The 26,543-nt window shown below is 42.5% G+C and overlaps 1 protein-coding gene across 5 annotated transcripts in view; it reads right to left on the bottom strand.

The window, feature by feature from the left end:
* The window catches only part of ARHGAP5 (Rho GTPase activating protein 5), a 102,020-nt gene that overhangs the window by 32,404 nt on the left and 43,073 nt on the right, over window positions 1-26,543 (bottom strand). For 4 of the 5 annotated variants that reach the window (XM_070427669.1, XM_070427688.1, XM_070427698.1 and 1 more), the window contains exon 3: window positions 21,153-21,300. In XM_070427669.1, the coding sequence (XP_070283770.1) occupies window positions 21,153-21,300 (148 nt within the window). The remainder of the gene's footprint in view (window positions 1-21,152; window positions 21,301-26,543) is intronic. The other variant, XM_070427678.1, reaches the window with a different exon arrangement.

Genomic DNA, 26,543 nt, shown 5'->3' with positions numbered 1-26,543 from the left:
AGTCTCTGTACCTCCCTCTCAGTTTTGTTGTAAACCTAAAATTGCTCTAAAGAAAGATATATAAATAGCTGTATCAACACACCAAGTTTATAAGGACAAAGTAACATCAATGGAGCAGGAATCTTTTGGCAGTGGTAAATGACGCTTTGAGTATAATGCCACTACAGGGATAGTAAGGCTAAAGGCAGTATTCTCTTTTCTCAATCAAAACAGTATTTTCAAATTCTACTGGGGGAGGGAAGGTGTTGGATATGCATATTATACAACTTGAATTTACTGATTTACTGAATGAAAACATGTCACTATTTTCCAGCCACTAAATACTTGTTTGAGAAAAAGCAACAATAGCTTTCCAATCTTTCATTCTATTACTTCCTTTACATTTAATGATTAAACATTCATAATGTAAATATTACGTTTCATCTTCATTCCATCTTCAAAATAAGGCAAGAGGCCTTATTTAAAGATAAAAAAAGAAGCTTAGAAAAATGAAGTGACTTCCTACAGGTCACACATTGAGTAAGCTAGGGACATTAGTTTGTTCTTTTTATTACATAAGAAATCTATAATAAGATATACCGGCTGGGAGCAAAGACTGAAGACAACTAGAAGGAAGCCAAGCGCTGCAGAAGGGAGCAAAGTAGAGGCGGCGGAGACAGGAACGGAGCCAAGGTGGCAGAGGCGGGAGTGGAGCTGGGGTGCGGCGGGCGGCGGCGGGAGGAGGTGGTGGGCGGCAGGAGACGGGAGGGAGCCGAGGTGGCAGAGGCGGGAGTGAAGCCCTATTCTTGCAGGAATCTTCCTGCAATGGACCTCTAGTTTATCTATATATATAAAAGCCCAGAGACCAGAACAGTGGAACGACCAGAAAAACCAGAACGATGGGTGGCTATGACGCACACTGCAGCAGCCAACCAGCCTGATCCGGGCCCCGCCCGCGTCCCCGTCCCCGCCCCCGCCCCCTGGCGGGTCTCCCCAACCCCAATCAGGGGCGGGGCTGGCTGGACCCCACCCATGCACAAATTCATGCACTGGGCCTCTAGTAATAAATAAAAATATACTTAAAAAACAACAACACAACACAGAACTTGTTCATAAGAGTGCTCTAAAAAAAAAAAAAAGGAATCTATAATAAAAGCATACAGTGGGGCTTTGACTTACGAGTGTCCCGACTAACGAGTTTTTCGAGATACGAGCCGTCTCTCAGCTGATTTTTTGCTTTGAGTTGCTAGATAAAATTCGGGTTACGAGCCAGCTTCAAATACCCCACCGCTAGTTGGAGCAGCGAACATCACAGTGAATGCCACAACATCACGTGTCTCATTCGTTCACTTTTTGATTTGACATACGAGTAATTGGAGTTACGAGCTCCGTCACGGAACGAATTAAACTCGTAAGTCAAGGCCCCACTGTAATACACTAATTAGACCAGACAACTGAATAACCTTCCAGATGTCATTCAGGACGTCCTTCCAGACGAAGCTGCGGCAGCAGGGGCCAAGGCATAGGCGGTTAGGGGCAATCAGGCAGGCAGGCAGGCAGGCAGGCAGGCAGTTAGGGGTGATTAGGCAAAATGGTTAAGGGCGATCAGGTAGGCAGGTGAGCAGTTAGGGGCATCAGGGAGGCAGGCAGAGTTGTTAGGGGCAATCAGGCATAGGCGATTAGGGGCGATCAGGGCAGCAGGCAGAGGGGTTAGGGGCGATCAGGCAGGCGAGCAGTTAAGAGCCAGCAGTCCTGGATTGCGAGAGGGATGTCCAACTGCCGGTTATCCCCCGAGGGGTCCCGGATTGTGAGAGGGTGCAGGCGGGGCTGAGGGACACCACCCCCTGTGCACAAATTTCGGGCACCGGGACTCTAGTATATTTATAATATATTTTTATTGATTTCAGAGAGGAAGGAAGAAGAGAGATAGAAACATCAATAATGAGAGATAATCATTGATCGGCTGCCTCCTGCACACCCCACACTGGGGATCAAGCCCACAACTCGGGCATATACCCTGACCGAGTATCAAACCGTGACCTCCTGGTGGATAGGTGGATGCTCAACCACTGAGCTACTACGACTGGGCAAGAAATGTATTTTTTAAATGCCTCCCCATTTGTTTTATAATGAGTGGTTTTCTCTCAGTGCATGCTTTCTATCATTGGGGTTGGGTATGGCAATTTCCAGTTGTAGACACTATTTCTCCTAGGAAATAAAAATATAAGCATATATAGATGACTTAGGTTCAGAACTAGGAGACTACTAAAAAATTATGATTACCAGTATGTTAGAATATAATAGATAAATCGCAAAAAGTAATTCCAAAGGTAAGTTTCTTATCTCATGAAATGAAGATATTCATGTATTAAAAATATTTCAGGAGAGAAACCAAGATGGCGGCATAGGTAAACACGGGAGTTTGCTGCCTCGAACAACCACTTCAAAAATACAACTAAAAGACGGAACGGACATCATCCAGAACCACAGGAAAGCTGGCTGAGTGGATGTTCTACAACTAGGAGGAAAGAGAAAAGCATACTGAGGCTCAGAGGAGGCGCAGTGCTGAAGTAAAATACTAAGGTTCGGAGTGCATGTGGAGCGGGCTGGAGGCTGAGGGCGCGGTTGTTTTCAATCGGGAGGGAGTCTCAGGCTCTGAGCTCCAGTTCCGGGCGAGTCTCTAAGGACCCAGACTCATACGGGAGAAGCGGGACTGTCTGGCATCGCTCAGAACCCTAGGGCAGCTTTCTCTCCGTGGGGCTTGCAGCGACTACTGGGACACTGAGAAGCAGAGCCTCTGAGGGCAAGACTGAGAGCAGCCATAATTGCTAACCCCGCCCTGTTGATCCCGTGGGACCCGCCCCGCCCAAGCCCTGCAGGGAGGCTTTTGCTGGATAGCCTCAGGCAAAGGCTAGATTAGCACCTCCCTAGAGATCCAGGAGCCAGGAAGCCCAGAGGTCAGAGTGGGACCATCCAGCTTTAAGCTCCATGGAACCATAAAAGACACACTCAGGAGGCAGACTCAGTGAGCACCAAAGCCCCATCGAAGCAAGTCTAGCCCCAGAGGGGTGTCTCCAGCACAGAAGTTCTCCCACCGCAGACACAGCTGATTCTCACAGCCAATTGACCTGGAGGTCAATTCCTCACAGTGATAACTACAACAATCAAGGCTTAACCACAATAAGACTGTGCACAAAGCCCACAAGGGGGTGCACCAAGAGTGTCTACCTTAGGTAATTGGGACACTTAGCACAGAAAGGCACTCTATCGACACAGCGAAGCATAAAAAAATGCCGAGACAAAGAAACAGGACACAAACGACAGAATTGGAGGAAAGCAAACTGTTGGATATAGAGTTCAAAACCACACTTTTAAGGTCTTTAAAGAACTGTTTAGAAGCCCTCGAAAAGACTGGTAAGACCGCCGATAAATGTAGTGAGATCCTCAAGAAATCTAATGAGACCCTCGATGTTGTGATAAAGGACCAACTAGAAATTAAGCATACATTGACTGAAATAAAGAATATTATACAGACTCCCAACAGCAGACCAGAGGGTCGCAAGGATCAAGTCAAAGATTTGAAATACGAAGAAGCAAAAAACACCCAACTGGAAAAGCAAAATGAAAAAAGAATCCGAAAATATGAAGATAGTGTAAGGAGCCTCTGGGACAGCTTCAAGCGTACCAACATCCGAATCATGGGGGAGCTAGAAGAGAGAGCAAGATATTGAAAACCTATTTGAAGAAATAATGGCAGAAAACTTCCCCTACCTGGTGAAAGGAATAGACTTCCAAGTCCAGGAAGCGCAGAGAACCCCAAACAAAAGGAATCCAAAGAGGACCACACCAAGACACATCATAATTAAAATGCCAAGAGCAAAAGACAAAGAGAGAATCCTAAAAGCAGCAAGAGAAAGAAAATCAGTTACCTACAAGGGAGTACCCATACGACTGTCAGCTGATTTCTCAACAGAAACTTTGCAGGCCAGAAGGGAATGGCAAGAAATATTCAAAGTGATGAATACCAAGAACCTACAACCAAGACTACTTTATCCAGCAAAGCTATCATTCAGAAGTGAAGGCCAGATAAAGAGCTTCACAGATAAGAAAAAGCTAAAGGAGTTCATCACCACCAAACCAGTATTATATGAAATGCTGAAAGGTATCCTGTAAGAAGAGGAAGAAGAAGAAAAAGGTAAAGATACAAATTATGAACAACAAATACACATCTATCAACAAGTGAATCTAAAAATCAAGTGAATAAATAATCTGATGAACTGGTGATTGTAATAGAATCAGGGACATAGAAAGGGAATGGACTGACTATTCTTGGGGGGGGGGGAGAAAGGGGTGTGGGGGTGAGTGAAGAGATTAGACAACAATCGTGCACCTATGGATGAGGACAGTGGGTGGGGAGTGAGGGCAGAGGGTGGGGTTGGAACTGGGTGGAGGGGAGTTATGGTGGGAAAAAAGAGTAACTAATGTAATAATCTGAACAATAAAGATTTAATTAAAAAAAAAATATTTCAAAGACCATGTTAATGTTCCCCTTTTGAAAAAGCTATAAGTTTAAATGTATATTGCATGTGGTATAAATATATGGAAAAAGAAAACATTTTTTGTTCAAGAAATCTCAGGGGATTTTTCCGTTCTTTTCCTTAATGGACCTTTATCGGTGTGTGTGTGTGTGTGTGTGTGTTTCCTGCTATATGAAATAGCTCCCTTTCCTAAAAGAGAAACAACAACCTTGGTTATAAAAAATCAAGTGTAAGTAGTAATGGTTAAGTGGAGTCTGAGCAAAACTATAATTGTGTGATCTCACACAAGTTACTTAATTTCTCTGGGTCTCAGTTTCTTCCTCTAAAAAATGGAAATGGTAACTCCCATATACACGCCATAGAGATCTAAAAATTAAATGAATAAACAATATACTTATTTATAGTAAACATGCAGTAAAAGCTGATTATTATATTAGGAAAGTAACTATTTCACCCGAGAAATAAAAAAAGGCAAAGTGTTTCTTCAGTCTTCCACAACATTCATTTTTTGGCATACATCATCTGGTTGCCAACCACAAAAATTACAATATAACAGGTTTTAATTTAAGAAACAAAGCATTTAAGACAGCTTTTACTTAAGAGTAGTTTTTGTTTCCTTGTCATAACCATAGAGAATCTTGCATGTTGTATATCACTTTCATCATCCATTAGTATAGTACAAAATCCATATACTTATATTACAACTTAGTGGCTCAGCATAATCCAAATTATTCAGTTGGCATATAAAATTTGAAAAGTCTTACTGTAGCATAAATGCTGCTATTTTCTCATCTTTAGCAATCAATGATCACGCATTCTTTGTATTTGTAGGAAAAAAATGTTAATTCTAGTTTGGAATATAAAGACTTAAATATTATTAATATATAACTAATATCACAAGAACAAAGACTCACGATTCTCAAAAAAATTGAGCACCTTTTAAAAAATGTATTAAGTAAGAATTTAATTATACTGTTTTAGAAGCAAGGGGTGTCTACTCTTACGGAGATTATGATCTAAAGGCTGTGGTGTAAAAAAGAAAGTTTTTAAAGCTTTAAGCTAAAGCCCAATGACCAGCAACTTCAAGAAGGCAATGTTTTGACCTGGGGGTGTGGGTGGGGGTAGGAGCTAGAAAGAGGGGGGTAATGGGGAGTAAAATGGGAGATATATCTGTAATACTATCAACAACAACAAATATTGAAAAAGAAGGCAATGTTCTTGCTAACAAATAAAAACATACTTCAAAAAGCTACCAGAAACCATAAAAGGTAATATTAATATACCAGAAAACTTTATGGAATTTCTGCCAGACATAGGCACTATCTAAACAATGCTTTAAGGGCTAATATATAATTCCTCATTGTTAGATCAAGAATAAACAGGTCATACTTGAATCATTACATTCAGATGTCAATGATATCAACTTTTAGCACATATCTGAATGACACTGTTAAGGTTATTAAAAGTCCAGAATTTCAAAAGCAACATAAAAAGTCCTTTAGGAAATGACATCATTTGTCTCCTAAAGGACTGTGAAGTAATAAGAAGGATACATTAGTCCTGTCCTATGCAGAATTCCAGAGAAAAATCTTTTACTAGCGTCTGACTAGGAGTTAGACAATAAATTTAGAAATGTTCAGGGGGGAAAAGGGGGCTTAAAATCTTCTAAAGATATATCATGAAAACACAAACAAAAAGTTAGGAAACTATTCTAAATTAAAGAAAACCAAAGAGGCATAACAAGTAATGTAATTAATGATCCTTGACTGGATCCTAAACTGAAAGAATGAAAGTTTTAAGAAGAGATTATTATTGGGACAATGGAGGGAATTTGAATATACACAGAATCTTATATAATAAAAGCCTAACATGCAAATTGACTGAACAGTGGAACAACAGGTGGAACAACTGGTTGCTATGATGCACACTGACCACCAGGGGGCAGATGCTCAATGCAGGAGCTGCCCCCAGCCCACAGGCCCCAGGCCAGCCAAGGCAGGTGCCAGCAGGGGCCCCTGACCATCCCACCAGTTGCCCTATAGGTAAGTCCTGATCGCCAGCCAAGCTCAGGGACCCTACCCATGCACGAATTTTGTGCACCGGCCTCTAGTAATAGATAATGTAATTTTATCAAAGTTAAATTTCCTGAAGGTGATATTTACATTGTGATGTGGAGAAAATGTCCTTGTTCTTGGGTAATATAAGCTAAAAGATTTAGAAGTGAAGTGTCATGTTATCTATAATTTACTCCCAAACTGAGAAAAAAAAGTTGAAGAAATGTGGCAACAAGTAAATAACTAGTGAATCTAGGTGAAAGGTATATATGGCTGCTTAATCATATTGTTCTTGCAACATTTCTGAAAGTTCAAAACTTTTTCCAAATTTAAGAAAAAAAATGGTTATTTTAAAAAAGAAATAATCTTTTATAAAAGCAAGAAAATAAATTGACTAGGGAATTATGGGATGATTATTTCAGATTTGTGGTCATATATTTAAAGTGAAATACACAGTTTTTGTTTTTCTACAACCATGATCCACATTTTGGTCCAACCACAGAGTAGGCAGGGAGTTAGTTTAACCAAAGTTGAAGTTTTGCCAAATGAAAAGCATGGTACGGGTTGAAGAGGTATGCAAAAGAGTGAACATAAAAATGGATTTAGAAATATAGCCAATTCTTCAAAACATCAAGTGGAAGTGATAAAGTTTAGATTAACAGGCTTTATTTCTTTAAAAACATATATTTACTTTAGTAATAACACCAAGATTCATTCATTCAGCTCACCTCAATTATTTCATCATCATTGGTGTTGGAGCAACACACAATTTTTAGACCTATATTTAAAAAACCTCATTGGCATTTGCCCTAACTCAGTTTTATAAGAAATATAACCTGAAAGCTTTAGAGACAGTCTCTATTTCTTTATAATTCATTTGCGATAGTGGGGGCATTCCAGATTAACTATATTTACATGCAAATATAAATTGTGGCAAACAGAGGTGAAAAAAAAAATTCCTCATGTATCTGGAACTTGGTCATCTGATCACCTAATCTAACATAACTGTGTGTGTGTGTGTGTGGGGGGGGGGGGGGGGGGGGGAGGATTTAAGAGAAATAAAAAGGTTAAAAAATAGCCAAAAGATGTCACAAAGCCCTTGCACTAAAATATTATTTCATTTACAGGAGCACCACTTCCCGTTTTTTCCAGATTCCATTTAATCTAATCAAATGCACAATTTAAGGGAATTCTGCCATGTTTTCCTGAATTGCAGCAGATTAGAAGTTACAAGTTGCAAAAGCAAAATAATATTGTCAGCAGGAGATACAGTGACAAAAAGCCCAAAATTGAAAAAGTATAAAATGAAGAAAAAAATTTAGAAAGTCTCTAACATAGGAATACCTAAATGGATTCTGAAGTTAGCACACTTTTAGAACCAGAGAAAACTCTCATTAAAATACTACTCTAAAGGAAGAAACGCTTCCAAACTCTTTCTATGAGGTATTACCCTGATACTATGGCCCAAAAGAAAGACACCAAAAGAAAACCTTAGACCTATATCCCATATGAATACAGATGCAAAAATCTTCAACAAAACACTAACAAACTGAATCCAATAGCATATTAACAGGATTATATACCATGATCAAGTGGGATTTATCCCAGGAATGTAAGGGTGGTTCAACATAAGAAAAAAAAAATCAATGTAACACATTACAGAATGAAAGAAAAAAAATCACGTGATCATTTCAGTTGACACAGAAAAATCATTTAACAGAATCCAACACCCTTTCATAATAAAAAATACTCAACAAACTAGAAGTTGACTTATTTTGGAAACAGGGCCACTTCGATATAATTAGTTAAGCTAGGATGACGTCATACAGATGTAAGGTGAGTTCTTAACTCAATGACTGGTATACTTATAAGACAGAGACACACAGGAAGAGCAGAGCCTAAGAGGCAGAGATTGGAGTATCACAGCTGACAGAAGCATGGAAGAGGCAAGGAAGGATTCTACCAGTCTCCAAGAAAGTGTGACTCAGCTGGCACCTTGATTTCACACTTCTAGCCTCCAGACTGTAAGTGAATAAATTTTGGTTGGTTTAAGCTTCTCAGTTTGTGGGACTTTGTTATGGCAGCCCCAGGAAACTAATACAGAAGGGAATTTCTTCAACATACTAAAGAATATCTATGAAAAACTCATAGGTAACATTATATGGTGAAAGAATCAAAGCTTTCCTCTAAAATAAAGACTAAGCTAAGGATGCCTGCTTTTACTATAGCTATTGCTGCAGTAAAAATTGCAAAAGTGTTAGAGCAACTAGGCAAGAAAAAGAAATAAAAGGAAGAAGTAATACTATCTCTCTTCATAGAGGACATGACCTTAAATCCCAAAGAATACACACACACAAAATAGAGCTATAAAAATTTTTAACCAAGTTGCAAAAATGAAATTAAGAAAAAAAATCTATATGGTAACAGGAGAAGATTTGACTTTGAGTGGCGGGCACACAGTGCAATATATAGATCTTCTGACATGGAAACCCACACCTGAAACCTATATGGTCATATTAACCAATGTCACCCCAATAAATTTACTTAATAATAAAAAACCTAAAAAAAGGAAAAAATTTGTTTACAACATAATTCAAAAGAATACTAAATACCTAGGGAAAACTTAACCAAGGAGTTGCAAGACTTGTACAATGAGAACTATAAAACAGTAATGAGAAAAACTAAAGTATACCTAAATAAATGGAAAGGCCTCCAGTGGTCATGAAGTGGAAGGCTTAATACTGTTAAGACGGCAATATTACCAATAATCTCTATCAAAAGAGATAGGATCGCTAAAATTAAAACACACACACAATCACACAGAATATAACAAGTGTTGGCAAGAATGTGGACAAATATGAATTCTTGTACATTGCTGATAGAAATGTAAAATGGTGCATCCACTGTAGGAAACAATTTGACAGTGCCTCAACAAGTTAAACATAGAGTTACTATGTGACCCACCATTCCACTCCTAGGTTATGTACCTAAAAGAATTGAAAACAAATACTCAAACTGACTTATTTCGCTCAGCATGATGCTCTCCAGGTAAACTGATGAACAAAAACAGATCCAGAGACAGAGAAGCATTGATCAGACCATCAAACCTCAGAGGGAAGGCGGGGGGGGGGGGGGGGGGGGGGGGGGGAAGAGGTCAACCAAAGGACTTGTATGCATGCATATAAGCATAACCAATGGACAGACACTAGGGAAGGTGAGGGCACAAGCAAGGGGGTAGGGGGACAATGGAGGGATAAGATCACATATGTAATACCTTAATCAATAAAGAAAAAAAACAAAAAACAGGTACTCAAATATTTGTACATGAAGTTCATAGCAGCATTGTTCACAATAGCCAAAAGGTGGAAACAAACTAAATGTCTACCCACTGATAATGAATACATAACAAGTGGTATATGTCCACACAATGACACATGCTACGAGATAAATGAACCTCAAAAACATTATGTGAAATGACAGAAGCCAGACAAAAGGTCACATATGGTATGATTCCATATATATGAAATATCTAGAATAAGTAAAACCATAGAAACATAAAGCAGGTTGGTGGGTACAAGAGACTGGGGCAAGAGGGGACTAGAGAAGAGTAACTGCACAATGAGTATAGAGTTTTATCTGGGGTGATGAAAATCTCTGGAATTAGAGGTGGTAGTTGTACAATACTGTACATGCACTACACACCAGTTAATTGTCGTATATTTTAAAATAGTTACTTTTTTGTCATACTAGAGGCCCAGTGCATGAATTCGTGCATAGGTAAAGTCCAGCTGCCCTGGCCCTAATCAGGGCGGATTGGGGATGGGCCTGTTGGGAGGAGAGACGGCAGGAGGTTGGCTGGCTGACTGCCCCAATTGGGGCCCAATCAGGGCCGGGCTGACTGGGGGAAGGGGTTGCAGGCGATTGGGGTGAGGGAGCCAATTGGGGACAGGGTGGCCATGGGGAGGGGCTGTGGGTCGGCCGGCCCAGTCCCAGAATGGGGTGGGGGGGTCCGATTGGGGGCCAGTGGCCTGGGGGAGGGACCATGGGTGGTTGGCTGGCTGGCCCTGCCCCTGATCAGAGTGTGGAGGGGGGTGATCGGGAGCAGAGCTGGTGGGGGGAGGGGCTGCGGGAGGTTGGCCAACCAGTTCCACCCCCGATGGGCTGATTCTCTGGCCGCAATGGGCATCATAGCAACCGGTCATTCTGGTCGTTACAGCGTTCCGGTTGCTGGCTTTTTTATATACATAGACTAGAGGCCCACTGCACAAAATTCGTGCATGGCAGGGGTTCCCTCAGCCCAGCCTGAACCCTCTCCAATCGGGGACCCCTCAGGGATCGGGCCTAAACTGGCAGTCGGACATCCCTCTCGAAATCTGGGACCTAACTGCTCACTTGCCTGCCTGCCTGATCGCCCCTAACCACTCTGACTGCGTGTATGATCGCCCCTAACCTCTCTGCCTGCCTGCCTGGTCGCTGCTAACTGCTCCCCTGCCAGCCTTATCGCCCCCAACTGCTCTCCCCTGCTAGCCTGGTCGCTCCTAACTGCCCCCCGCCGCCGGCCTGGTCGCCCCCAACTGCCCTCTCCTGCTAGCCCCTAACTGCCTCTGCCTCGGCCTCCACCACCATGGCTTTGTCCAGAAGGAAGTCGGACAACCAGAAGATGGCTGGTTGACCGGGTCTAATTAGCATATTACCCTTTTATTAGTATAGATAAATTATATAGGATAGGATTGCTTAAATGGGGTGGGGGGAGCCTTTTTTCAGCAAGAGGAGATGCTCTTTGCAGACAAAAATACATAATCCCTATATCTGGACTGATAGCCAGTCATATGTACTATACTGCCAAACCGGTTATTAAAAAACTAGAGGCCTGGTGCACAAAAATTTGTGCACTCGCGGGGGGGGGGGGGGTCCCCTCAGTCTGGCCTGTGCCCCCTCGCAGTCTGGGACCCCTTGGGGGATGACCACCTGCTGGCTTAGGCCTGCTCCCTGGGGGATTGACCTAATCTGGCAGTCAGACATCCTTCTGGCAGCCCAGGAGCCCTCAGGGGATGTCCACTTGCCAGCGGGAAGCAGGCCTAAGCTGCAGTCGGACGTCGTTAGCGCTGCTGAGGAGGCAAGAGAGGCTCCCACCACCACCGCTGTACTGGCAGCCATCAGCCTGGCTTGTGGCTGAGCAGAGCTCCCCCTGTGGGAGCGCACTGACCACCAGATGCTCCTGCATTGAGCGTATGCCCCCTGGTGGTCAGTGTGTGTCATAGTGACCAGTCATTCCCAGTTGTTCTGCTGTTAGGGTCAATCTGTATATTACCCTTTTATTACATAAGATTGAACTGCTTTCTTACACCTTACACCAAACAGCTGTTGCCCTTAAAACCCCTCCTCAGCCCCCAACTTAGGTTCTGCCTTCATAGTTCACCCAGATTAGGTTCTGCTTGGTCAGTTTCTATGCCAGTCAGCGTCAAAAGCTCCACCTCCTAGGCAGCCATGGGCTCCTCGCAGTTCACCCAGATTTGTTTCTGATTGGTCGGTTTCCATGCCAGTCAGCATCAAAAACTCCGCAGCCTAGGCAGCCATTGGCTCTTCTGGGAAATCCAGAACGGCCCGCTGACAGCTGTCTCTCTTTCCAGACCTATCTCAGGGCCTGATTAACAGCCTCCGCAGCAGCTGTGGATCAAGCCCCCCCCCCCCCCCCCCGCCTTGCCAGCAGCCAAAGTGGCTGCTGATCAGGCCCCGCTTCTCTCTTTTGGTCGTCCGCCTGGTCATTTAGGTCGTGATGGCCCTAGACCAGTGATCGGCAAACTGTGGCTCGCGAGCCACATGTGGCTCTTGGGCCCCTTGAGTGTGGCTCTTCCTAAGCTTTAGGAGTAGCCTAATTAAATTAATAACAATGTACCTACCTATATAGTTTAAGTTTTAAAAATTTGGCTCTCAAAATAAATTTCAATCGTTGTACTGTTGATATTTGGCTCTGTTGACTAATGAGTTGGCCGACCACTGCCCTAGGCTCTTATTAGTATAGATGATTATGACTCAATAAAAATGTAAAAAAAGTATCATTTTAAGTCACCTGACCTGTATATATTCAATGCTGATAACATGCTTCTTTCTTATTAAAAACCAGAGGCCCAGTGCACAAATTCGTGCACCAGTGGGGTCCCTTGGCCTGGCCTGCAGGATCGGGCCGAAACTGGCTCTCCAACATCCCCTGAGGGGTCCCAGATTGAGAGAGGGTGCAGGCCAGGCCAAGGGACCGCACTGGTGCATGATTGGGGCCGGGGAGGGAAAAGGGAGATAGGCCAGCTGGGGAGGGAACGCAGGTGGGCTCCAGGGTGTGTCTGGCCCGTCTCGCTCAGTCCCAATCAGCTGGACCCCAGCAGCAAGCTAACCTACTGGTTGGAGCTTCTGCCCTCTGGTGGTCAGTGCATGTCATAGCAATTGGTGTATCTTAACCCTTTTCGGTCCAACGTGGAGGCTGACTCAACAGACCAGGTGCTAAGAGCAGGTCCAACGTCGAGCTGAGGTCTAGTGAGATAGATAACTTCAACATTGAATCCCGTCAATTAATTTGGACCAGACTGTTTGAATTCCAAAAATAAAATTGGACCGCAAAGGGTTAAGATTTAACATGCACATAACAGAAATCCATTATGAAATGGCAAATCTACTTTTCATACTATAAATTCTATTTTCATCAATGATAAATACCTACAGTCACCCTAATATAGCAATCTGAGAGGCATTTTTTTTTTTTCGCTAAAAGTATTACAAAGGGTATTACATAAGTGTCCTTTTTCCCCCCCCACCCTTGACAAGCCCCTGCCCTCCCTTACCCCCCAGTGTCTTATGTCCATTAGTTATGGTTATATGGATGCATACAAGTCCTTCGGTTGATCTCTTACTCCCCTCCCTCCTGTCCCCCAACCCTCCCTGGCCTTCCCACTGCAGTCCGACAATCAGTTTGAGGTAGCTCTGCCTCTGTATCTATTATTGTTCAAAAGTTTGTAATGGTCTTAATTATCCATGAAAGAGTGAGATCATGTGGTATTTTTCCTTCATTGACTGGCTTGTTTCACTTAGCATAATGCTCTCCAGTTCCATCCATGCTGTTGCAAATGGTATGAGTTCCTTCTTTTTAACAGCAGCATAGTATTCCATCGTGTAGATGTACCACAGTTTTCTAATCCATTCATCTACTGATGGGCACTTAGGCTGTTTCCAGATCTTAGCTATGGTGAATTGTGCTGCTATGAACATCGGGGTGCATAGATCCTTTCTGACTGGTGTTTCTGGTTTCTTGGGATATATTCCTAGAAGTGGGATCACAGGGTCAAATGGGAGTTCCATTTCCAATTTTTTGAGGAACCTCCATACTGCCTTCCATAGTGGCTGCACCAGTCTGCATTCCCACCAGCAGTGCACAAGTGTTCCTTTTTCTCCACATCCCTGAGAGGCATTTTTGAGTCCTCTTTTAACCCCTATCTATCAGGTTTATCATCCTAATTCTTGAGAGAGTCCTTTTGTTCTTATGCTTTTCAGTCTCTCTCCTCTGCACTACCCCTTTTTGCCTACTTTGAATTTATAATAATATTTCCAGGGCCATTTCCCAACAGGAATAACGTAACACAACTTATTATATAATACCTATTATAAAAACTGCTATAGATCTGACTCTATCATTAAGGATTAACTGCTATGGCAATTGCCCTACTATAGAAAAAAACTAAAACCTAGGAAATTGTATGAAACAGCTTTCAGAAAACAGGCAGCTCAAAACTGTGATCAGCGAGGAAAAAGAATTAAATAAGTTAAACTGTCTGAATGTCCCAAATTAATGTCTGGAGACAATTTTTTGATAGTAGTGCAGAGAGGTAGAATCCAACCAGAGGTAGAATGGTCTATCAGAGTTGAGAAAATGTAAAAAGGAGTTCAGAAATAATAAGACTAGAATTTGAAGGGTACAGTACTAAAAAAGAGGAAGAGATATATGGAGAAAGAGCCTCAGAGATGTTCAGAAAAGTCCCCAGAGCATTTGGTTGAATACTGCACATGTACAAAAGAAAACTTCTTTAGGCCAGGGACTAAGAATAGTTCAAGTTCTATTCTCAAAAGATCTTTTTTTTTTTTAAAATATATTTTATTGATTTTTTACAGAGAGGAAGGGAGAGAGATAGAGAGTTAGAGACATCGATGAGAGAGAAACATCGATCAGCTGCCTCCTGCACATCTCCCACTGGGGATGTGCCCGCAACCCAGGTACATGCCCCTGACCGGAATCGAACCTGGGACCTCTCAGTCCGCAGGTCGACACTCTATCCACCGAGCCAAACCGGTTTTGGCTCAAAAGATCTTTTTAATAGGCAGAGCACACTGGGTCAAGTCTTCATGCCATATTGTAGGTCTAAATAAATATTAGACTAAAAGTTGCTCTGGATCCACCCCGTGAAAAACTAGCAAGCCTAAAAAGGATCAAATTGCTTCACATAATATTTAACACATGACAAAACAAACCCAATACTTTTAAAAGAACACCAGAAAATTAATCACCCAATAATGTAAAATTCAAAATATTTGATATCAAATCAAAAACCACCAAAGCAGCAAAAAACAAACGAACTATAATCAGGAGAAATCAACAGAAAGAGACCCAGAAATGAAATATGACAGAATTAGTAACACAGGATCTTAAAACAGCTATTATAAATTGTTTTAGTATACTCAAAGATGTAAAGGAAAATATCAACACAATGGGTAGAAAAATGAAACACATAAAAAGAAACTTAAATGAAACATCTAAATCTGAACCAAAAAAAAAAAAAAAAAAAAAAAAAATCAGTGAACTACAACATATACCAATAGATATATAGCTTAATCAAAATGAACAATGAGCCCTGGCTGGGTGGCTCGGTTGGAGCATTGTCCCGTACACCAAAAAGGTTGCAGGTTTGATGCATTGTCATTTTTTAACTAAAACTGCTGAAAACCAAAGAGAATAATATTAAGAGTAGCTGGGAATTGAGGGAGAAAGGAGAACATATCACATACAGGATCACAAAATAAGACTAACAAGCAGACCATTTGTTAGATATCATGCAGAAGACAAGAGTCTTTACAAAACTGAATGGAAAAAACACACACAGTTTTAAAAATTCATCAGCATAGAACTATATTCCCAGAAGAATAAAGTTGGAAGACTCAATACTTCTTGATTTCAAAACTTACTACAAAGCTACAGTAATGCTATAGAGTGCTACCAGCATAAATGGATAGGCATACAGATCAATTAAATTAAGTCCAGACACATTCATGATCATGGTCAACCGATTTTCAAAAAGAATGCCAAGGGAATTAAATAAGGTACTTTGACAATGTATACCTACATGCAAAAAAATCAAGCTGAAAACCTTCCCTAAACCACCTATAAAAAATTAACTCAAAATGGATAAATAGCTAATATAAAACTTAGAAGAATATCCTATATAATAAAAACCTAATATGCTAAGTGTCCGACCATTCGACCAGTCGCTATGACGTGCACTGACCACCAGGGGACAGATGCTCCAGAGGGTAGGTTAGCTTGCTGCTGGGGTCTGGCAGATCGGGACTGGGCGAGATGGGCTGGACACACCCTGGAGCCCTCCTGCGGTCCCTCCCCAGCCTGGCCTGCACCCTCTCTCAATCCGCTATCCCTCAGGGGATGTTGGAGAGCCCATTTCGGCCTAATCCCCGCAGGCCAGGCCTAGGGACCCCACTGGTGCACGAATCAGTGGCAAACCTTCTTAGATATGTTACCATGCACAGTGTCAAAATTTTTAAAAATTAATTGAGTGTCAAAATTTACAACTTTTGTGCTTGAAACGATACCATCAAGGAATTTTGAAAGACAACTCACAGATGGGAAAAATTTTGCAAACTAAACAGGAAGACAAACAGCTCAATTTAAAAATAGGTGAAGGATCTGAATAGGTATTTCTCCAAAGAAAATATACAATAGCTAATAAGCACCTGAAAATATGCTCATATCATTTGTCATCAGGGGAAATGCAAATCAAAATTATATGAGATAGCACTTCACACCTGCTCAGAATGGCTATAATCTAAAAAGAGGAAAATAAGTTTAAGTGAAGACATGAAGAAATTGGACATCTTGTATACTGTTGGTGGGAATGTAAAATAATGCAGCCACTTTGTAAGACAGACTGGTCTTCCTCAAAAGGTTAAATAAAGAGTTACCATATGATTTACTCAAGAGAAGTAAAAAACACATCCATTCAAAAACTTATATAGGACTATTCACAGCAGCACTATTATCAATAGCCAGAAAATGGAAACAACCCCAAATGTCCATTAATGAAAAAATTGTTAGCAATAAAAATGAAATACTGATAGATGCTATAATATGGATGAACCTTGAAAACATGTTAACTGAAAGAAGGCAGTCACAAAAGATCAGAACAAGTAAATCTATAGAGTCAGAAAGTTAAGGGTGGGTTGGTGGGTGTGAGGAATAGGGAGTGATTACTTAATGGGTATGGGGTTTCTTTTTGGGATGATAAAAATGTTCTAAAATTGTTTGTGCTGATGGCTACATAACTGAATACACCACTGGACTGTACACTTTAAGTCAGGGCTGGGGAACCGTTTTCTTCCAAGGGCCATTTGGATATTTATAACATCATTAGTAGGCCTTACAAAAATTATCAACTTAAAAATTAGCCTGCTATCTTTAGTCAAACATTTAATTAACCCACCCCTAATGCCTTGGCAGGGCCAGACCAAAGGATTTCTCGGGCCTTATATGGCCCAAGGACCGGGCATTCCCCAACTCTGCTAAACAGATGAATTGTAGAGTATGTGAATTATATTCAATAAAGTTGTTACAAAGACTTATAACCTAAGAAACTATCTTTCAAAAATGAGGATAATTACCTATTTAAAGCAAAAATTATAAACATGCATGTACTGTGATGTTTAAAATGTTGTAGAATTAATTAAAATGTATAACAATAAAACAAGAGATAGGAGGGTTAAATATACTGTTACAATGTTCTTAAACTACACATTATGGTAATGTAATATTATTTGAAGACTAGAAGCCCATTGCACGAAGATTCACACAATAGGCCTTCCTTCCCCTGGCTGCGGGCACCTGGGACCCAAGCCTTTGGTATGGCCACAGCGAGACTTGGCTTCTCCATTGTAGCCACAGCAGAGAAGCCAAGCCTCTTTAGTCTTCACTCCGGCCAGAGCCTTTAGTCTTCAATCCACGCCTGCGTATGCAAATTAACCACCATCTTTATTGGGTTAATTTGCATAGTCACTCTGATTGGCTGCTGGGTGTAGCAGAGTGACACCAATTTGCACGTTTCTCTTTTATTAGTGTAGATTAATGTAGATGAACTGTGACTGGATATATTTCAAAACTTAAGAGTAGCACTAAAAATCTGAGATAGATAATAATAATCTGATATTGGAGTTAAAATAGAATTAAAGATATTCAATTAATCCAAAAGAAGGCAGGAAAAGAAAAAGGGAATGAACACATGGGACAAATAGAAAAAAACAAGATGGGAGATTTAAAATCAATTATACTGATAACTACATTAAAAACTAATGAATGACATAATAAACACTCCAATAAAAACAAGTGGATTGCCACCCCACATCGGCCAGAGGCGAACAGAGACCAGGAGTGACTGGCAAGTCCGGGACGAAAAGTGAAGGACAGCGGGGCACCCGATAGCAGGTTTTCGGGAAGGAGACAGAGCCGTGCCGGGATCCTGTCTCCTGGGGGCGCTCCAGCGCCGCGAGCTTAGACTCGGACAACACAAGCAAGCACCCCAGGCTTTAAGGCCTCACTGGGTGCTTGAGCTATTCTTTTCAGCCAAGTTGGGCTCCTGGGAAGCAGGGCCGGGCGCGGAGCCCACCCAGCATCCAAGGCACTCCTGGGCGCCCCTTCCTGCTCGCAGCAGAGCCTGAGGAATCTGCAAGCGTCCTACCAGCCTTCCAAGGACTGCAAAGGGAACAATTCTCCCGGTGAGAACATGCAGGCAGGCGCCTCCTGCCAAGGCGGCCAAGTTTGACAAACAGCGCCTCCTGGGGTGGGGAAAGCAGAGTGCCTTGGAGCAGCGCTGGCTCCCAGCTACCCCGGGGGCAGGTGGCCACTGCGGCTCCCTGCTGGCCCCAACAGCTGGGCGGCAGCCCCTGTGTGTCCGGTGCACCTAGGCCTCGCTGACCTTGTGACCCCCAGAGCACACACCTGCCTCCTGGTCCTAATTGCCTCTCCCCCCTCCACACACACACACACACACACACACACACACACACACACACGCATCTGCAAAGGCGGGAACAAAGGCCCAGGCGGCCGCATCCACGCCCTTGCTGGCGAAAATCACACTTCAAGTGGCCGGCTGTGTGAGGGGCAGTGGACACACATGCAACTCACTCACTCTCTCCCTGGAAAATCCAGGGCACAACTTGGCTCCTGCAACGTGTGGAATTAGAAATCGAACCGTTTATTGTCTCCTAACTTTCTCTGGTTTCTTTGGTCACTCACTGTGGCTGCCCCCACTGTTCTGAGTGGGCCCTGGGGGCTCCTCAGCCAGACCACAAATCCCCAAATCAAACACTCGCTTTCAGAAAGCCAGGCTTCTCTCAACGCACCCCACAACCTAAAAGGTTGCCCCTCCGTGAAAAGCTCGGAGGAGCACCGAGCTGGGAAAGGACAGCTAGTGTGTGGCGGGGTCCCTGGGACCCGAAAAGGTGCAGAAAAAAAAAAAAATTTTTTTTTTAACACATTTCAATTTCAAGAAGTAAAAACAAAACCAAGAAAGAAAAACTACGCTTTCGGAGCCTGAACATCCACACAGGGACCTCAGCGCGATCCTGAGCCGCCACCCGCCCCAGCTCGGGATCCGCGGGATCCAGGCCTGCCATCTGTGACTGGGGGAGATGGGGCAGACACCGCGGACTGGGCGTGCCATCTGCCACCAGGGGAGCGGGCCTAAGCCAGCAGGTGGTTATCTCCCAAGGGGTCCCAGACTGTGAGAGGGCACAGGTTGGGCTGAAGGACGCCCCCGGCCAGTGCACACATTTTTGTGCACGGGGCTTCTAGTTGTTTATAAGAAACTACATTAAATATAAAGATACAGAAAGGTTGAAAGTAGAAGGATAGAAAAGACATACCAATAAATACTACTAAAAAGAAAATACCATTGACTATTTTAATATTAGACAAAGTAGACTCCAGGACAAAGAATATTACAAAGCATAAAGAGAATGCTTCATAATAATAGGTCAGTTCATAAAGAAACATAATCATAAATGCATGTGCAACTAAAACAATTTCAAAACACATGAAGCAAAACAAGAGAATTTAAAGGAGGAACAAATTTACAATCATGACTTCAGATTTCAGTAATACTATTTAACACTCCGGTGTGGGGTGAATTTCCCGCCAAAATATAAGATGGCGCGGGCAATTATTTAGGTTTCCCGCGCAAAATCAGGGATTTTTATGATACCTATTACCCCAATGGGTATGAAACGGTTCGCATACGCAGGTAGGTATCTTTGTGAATGGCAAACAAACAAATATTTGGTAATACGCAGTTACAATCGGCCCGAGTTTACACGTTTCCCGCACTCCACCGCAAATCTATATGAACCGAGTTAAGACGGCTCCCGCGCAATTCACGCGAGCCGACTTAACTCGTTTCCCCCACTCCAAGTGTTAAGTAATTAAAAAAGTCAACAAGAAAATCAGTAAGGCTATATGACTTGACCAAGACTCTATTTTTTTATCCTCACCCAAGAATGTGTTTTCATATGTTTTAGAAAGAGAGGAAGAGCAAAATGAACATTGATGTGAGAGAAAAACATTGACTAGCAACTGGGTATCAAACCCACAACCTGGGTATGTGCCCTGACCAGGAACTGAACCCATCACTTTTCTGTGTACAGACAACCTGCGAGCCACACTGGCCAGTAAGCTTGATTTTTTTAGATAGAATATGGGTATCCAGTTTTCTGGGGGTTTTTGTTTAGGACTTTTTAAATTGATTTTTAAAGAGAGAAGGAAAAGGGGGAGAGAGAGAGAGAGAGAGAGAGAGAAACATCAATGCGAGAGCAGAACACTGATCAAACATTCTTAATTATTACTAATTTTTAACGGAAAAATTCATGTGTAAAATAAGTAATAAAAATCAAGTGTTGCTTTAGAATATTAAAAACTTTCAAATTATAGATTTAAATCATAACTACCTATGAATAAATAGCACGATTTAACAATCAAGTTATTCTAAATTCCAGAATAAGGTGAGTTTATTAACATTTTAGCATTCAACTTAGCCATTTATTAAAGAGAAGTCCAACAAAAACATTACTGGCCAATAACAAAGCTTCTTTCAGATGTCAGATGGTTATATCTAGAGTTAATACTCAAGACAATCCTAATAATGAGAACTATACACCTCTTTCAAAACTTAGCTTTAATGAATCATGAACATTTAAAAAAACTGTTGGTGCAGCAAAAGTGAAAATTTAAATCAAACCTCTTTCAATGATATTTATATCCTACCTGTATCTTCAATGAATTCCACACATTTTTCAACAAATAGTGGTATGGGCTTCTCAGCTGTAACCAGATCCTGGAGGGGCATCCCAAAGTAATTACTTTCCCAATTTCTACGTGTTGGTGGATTGAAGTTCTTAGTTTTCTTCTTCTGCTGTAAGAAAACATATTCAAGCTAAAACTATTAAATTTCCTTTAGAATAACATTAGTATTAAGCATTGTAAATACACATTTTGTATCAAAAGAAATATTTAAAAGCCACATCCAGCCCTAGCCAGTTTGGCTCACTGGATAGAGAGCTTCAGCCCTCAGATATTCGAAGGGTCCCAGCTTCGATTCAGGTCAAGGGCACACAGCTTGGTTGTAGGCTGGTGGGAACACGTGTGGGAGGCAACCAATTAATGTGATTCTCTCACATCCATGTTTCTGTGTTTCTCCCTGTCCCTTCCACTCTTTCTAACAATCCATGGAAATATCCTCAGGTGAGGACTAACAACAACAAAATAAAAGCAGTGAAAAATAAATGAATAAATTAAAGCCACATCCAACCATGCCCATCAAAATGGTACTCATTAAATAAATTCTGCTAAAAGCAGCAACTTAAGCAATGGTGAGATAAAAGTAAACAGAAAAAATAGGTGAGTAGAAAAAAAAATGTTTCCTTTGAAAATAATGGAAAACTGGATAGGTAGGGAGATTAGAAAAAAACATTTTTCAATGCCAACACAAAGGAGAAACTAGGATTAAGCAATGCTCAATTCAGTTTAGGGGTGGTCTGTTAATTTTATTTGGTCTTTACGACATGCATGTGAGGTTTTGGGGCATGGCTGTATTTGTAAGAACGCAACTTTAATTACCAATTATACAGTGAACCTATGTAACTCCATAAATTTTTAGTCCCATCATTTGTGCCTTCTTTTCCCATTTGCCCCAACCAAAAATCGAACAATCTCCTGGTTCATAGGTCAATGCTCAACCACTAAGCCACACCAGCAGGGCTATCCTATCTAATAATAGACAAAGATTCAAATTGACCATACCTTCCCTACACCCACCATTGGCTAATCAGAGCGATATGCAAATTAATCACCAACAAAGATGGTGGTTAATTTGCATATGTAGGCGCAAAGTAGTGGAGCAAAGACTGAAGGCGGCTCCGGCCGGAGGGGCACCGGTTTTCCTCTGGCACCCGAGACCCAGGCCTATTGCATGAATCTTTTCGTGCAACAGGCCTCTAGTTTCTTTATATTTTTAAAATATGTTTTGACTGATTTTAGAGAGGAAAGGAGAGGGAGAAAAACATGATCAGCTGTCTCCTACACACGCCTTACTGGGGATTGAGCCCACCACCTCAGCATGTGCCCCAAGCAACCTTTGTGCATAGGATGACGTTCAACCAACTGAGCCAAGAAATAGAGTCAGGGCCTGACTCTATTTCTTAAAGATAATTTGCACAATAAACAAGGCATTTTCACAATAAAAAAAATTAAGGAAGTTACAGAGTTTTAACTTCAATCTAGCATTAGGAGAAAGTAGGTTTTAACCCAGGGAGAGAACATCTCAAAAACTTAAGGAAGTATTGCCTGGAATTCAACCACTGAGGAAATTGAGTCAGTCTTTTTAGAGCAGGGTATAGTAACCATCTCCACAGATGATTCTATTATGCACTCCCAATTGAGAATCTCTAAAATATAGAAAGAAGAGGAAGTTTTCAGTAACTTATACATATTAGAGCACCTTTATTGACAGCCATTATTGCTTTTTAGTCTAATTTTATCTGCAAATTTTTATTTTTTCTGGTATAACCAACCTATTCATATTTCTCAAAAATATCATTACTGATTTACCAACAGGATAAAAACATAATTTCTTGCCCCAAACCGGCTCACACCAGGGGGCGAGTGGGGCGGAGGGGCCGGGCCGGGGCTGTGGCTAAGTTTGGGGCTGGGGTTGGTGATGCTGCGGCTGGGCCGGCTTGCCAGGCTTGGGCGGAGGCCGAGGGATGGTGAACATGCGGGTGGCCGTGAGGGTGCAGCCCCTCAGCAAGACAAAGACCAAAGGAGGAGGAAGAATTATTGTGGAAATTGACAGCAAAGTGGCAAAAATCAGGAATTTAAAGGTGGACAATCGACCAGATGGCTTTGGCGACACCTGGGAGAAGGTTGTGGCATTCGGCTTTGATTACTGCTACTGGTCAGTCAACCAGAGGACCCCCAATATGCATCTCAGGATGTGAATCATCCACAGCAACATTCGAGACCATGAAGTTAAAAGAAACCCAGAGACCTTTATCAATTAATTATACTGTTTGTATAAATAACAAAGATCCTCTTAAAACGTTCATATTCTTACAGTAAAAGATTAAACTGATATTTCTATAATAAAAAACAAAACAAAACAAAACAAATGCCCACATAATTTCTAATCAGAAAAGTGTGGGTGGGTCGGGGAGGGAGCACAGGTAAAGCTTTCAATGCCTAAAGCAGTGGTGGTGAACCTATGACATGTGTGTCAGAGGTGACACACGAACTCATTTTTTTGGTTGATTTTTCTTTGTTAAATGGCATTTAAATATATATAATAAATATCAAAAATATAAATCTTTGTTTTACTATGGTTGGAAATATCAAAAAATTTCTATATGTGACATGGCACCAGAGTTAAGTTAGGGTTTTTCAAAATGCTGACACGCCGAGCTCAAAAGGTTCTCCATCACTGGCCTAAAGCAACAATTCTCATCTTAATTTCCAATTCTTTCTGGAAGAGTCTCTCCTTTGGATGGATCCCCCAATATATTCTTCTAAGTCTCTGGATATCTTGGAAAAATTAACTAAGTCCTTTCTTACTTTCAATTTCAGGTTGCTCCACCTAGCAAACCTCCAGAGCTCATAAAATCCCACTTCTAAATCCTCATATACTATCACTCTTTGGTGATACAGATTACATGCAATATAATTACATGTCTGGGATGTTGTCATCAAAGCATTGGCATGTTTGCTCTGGCTCTAGAACTAACCCACCAAATCAATAGTATGTGGACACTTACTCCTTAAATGACCCTTCCACTACCACCACCACCAAAACAGTACAATGTGGAAGGTAGTAAAAATGAACAGACTATAATTTCAAAGCTGAGAGAGGAATACATTGACTGAGTCCTCTCTCAGGAGCACTAAGATACTTTCTAGCCTGCAAACTACTAGCTGCTCCCATTTGACTCAGTAATCCCACTTCTAGGAATGTATCCCAAGAAATCAGAAATACCAATCAGAAAGGATATATGCACCCCTATGTTGATAGCAGCACAATTTACAATAGTTGATTTGGAAACAGCCTAAGTGCCCATCAGCAGATGAGTGGATTAGAAAACTGTGGTATATCTACACAATGGAATAATACACTGTTGTAAAAAAAGAAGTAATTCTTACCATTTGCAAAAACATGGATGGAACTGGAGAGCATTATGCTAAGCGAAATAAACCTTTCTTTCAGATAGATAAATATCACATGATCTCACTCATTTGTGAAATATAATGAACATAAACTGATGAACAAAAACAGAACCAGAGTCATAGAAGCATTGATTAGACTGTCCAACCTATGAGGGAAGGCGGGGGGGGAAGAGGAGGTAAAGGTTAACCAAAGGACTTTTATGCATGCATATGAGCATAACCAATGGACACAGATGGGTGGCGAGGAGAGGAGGGGTGAGGGCAAGTGCTGGGGATTGGGGGCGGTCAGGGAGAGGTCAATGGGGGAAAAAGGAGACTTGTGTAATACATCTACACTAATAAAAGAGAAACATGGTAATTGGCGTACGACCGCTACCTTTTTCATTGGCTAATCAGTGAGTATATGCAAATTAACTGTCAGCCAAGATGGCGGACGGCAGCCAGGCACTGAAGCGAGCATGAGGCTTCCTTGCTGCGAACTCCAACGTTCCCCGCCTCACTTGCTGGCCTCTCAACGGCAACTCTAAGCAACTATGTACTATGTTGCAAATAAGAAGCTAAACAAAACACCAGAATCCAGCCGGACTGAAATCCAGCCTGACCGCAACATTGTATCCATGTTTTCAGCAGTGAGGCCTCAGAGCTAAAGCTGGCCCAGAAAAAAAAAAAGAAAAGAAAACAAGGAGCGGTTGGAAGCTTTAGTCACTCGCTTCCGGAAAACAGCCCTCAGCCCCTCACCCAGACTGGCCAGGCACCCCAGTGGGGACTCCCACCCTGATCCAGGACACCCTTCAGGGCAAACCAGCCGGCCCCCACCCGTGCACCAGGCCTCTATTCTGTATAGTAAAAGGGTAATATGCCTCCCAGCACCAGGATCAGCGGAGCAGTGAGGCTCCCAGCACCAGGATCAGCGTGACAGGCGGCAGTGCCCAAACCCCCTGATCGCCCTGCGGCTCTGTGTGTGACAGGGGGCGGGGCCACAACCTCCCTATCCGCCCTGCTCTGTTCGTGACAGGGGAAGGCACCCCCAACCCCCTGATCAGCCCTGCTCTGTGCCTGATAGGGGGGAGCTCCCCAACCCCCTGATTGCCCTGCGGCTCTGTGTTTGACAGGGTGCGGCGCACCACCCCCTGATCGGCCCTGCTCTGTGTGTGACAGGGTGCAGCACCCCAACCCCCTGATCCGCCCTGCTCTGTGTGTGACAGGGGGGAGCTCCCCAACCCCCTGATCGGCCCTGCTCTGTGTGTGACAGAGGGTGGCGCCGCAACCTCCCCATCGACCCTGCCTTGAGTGTAACAGGGGGCGGTGCCCCAACCCCCCAATCAGCCCTACCCTGAGGGTGACTGAGGGTGGCATCGCAACCTCCCAATCCGCCCTGCTCTGTGCATGACGGGGCGGCGCCCCAACTCCCCAATCGGCCCTGCTCTGAGCCCGACCAGGGGCTGCACCTAGGGATTGGGCCTGCCCTCTGCCACCCAGGAGCAGGCCTAAGCCAGCAGGTCGTTATCTCCCGAGGGGTCCCAGACTGTGAGAGGGCACAGGCCGGGCTGGGGAACCCCCCTCCCCCCGCCCCCTGAGTGCACAAATTTTTGTGCACTGGGCCTCTAGTTAAACAATAAAGAACTTAAAAAATATGTATATCCTCGGGTGAGGATTAAAAAATAAAATGAATGGAAGTACAGTTAAATGCCCTCACCAAACAGATAATCTATTATGAAGAAAAAACCTCACTACCCGTCATTTAATTAGTAACACGTATAAAACAATGTATGATTATGTGTCAAAATAATTAGACATAGGCTTAAACCCAGACTTTAAAAGACAGAAGTTATAAAGGTAGAGATGAGGTTGGGGACATTTCAGGATTTAGAAAGAATCTAGTCTATCTATAGTTCATTCACTCTTCTATACATACCATATGCCAACATAAGCTCTCAGAAATTA

The sequence above is a fragment of the Myotis yumanensis genome, unplaced genomic scaffold (assembly GCF_028538775.1).
Source record: "Myotis yumanensis isolate MYYU_CA2020_CCGP unplaced genomic scaffold, mMyoYum1.0.hap1 SCAF_1, whole genome shotgun sequence".
Classification (NCBI taxonomy): domain Eukaryota; kingdom Metazoa; phylum Chordata; class Mammalia; order Chiroptera; family Vespertilionidae; genus Myotis; species Myotis yumanensis.
This window is presented reverse-complemented; position numbering and strand designations above follow the sequence as displayed.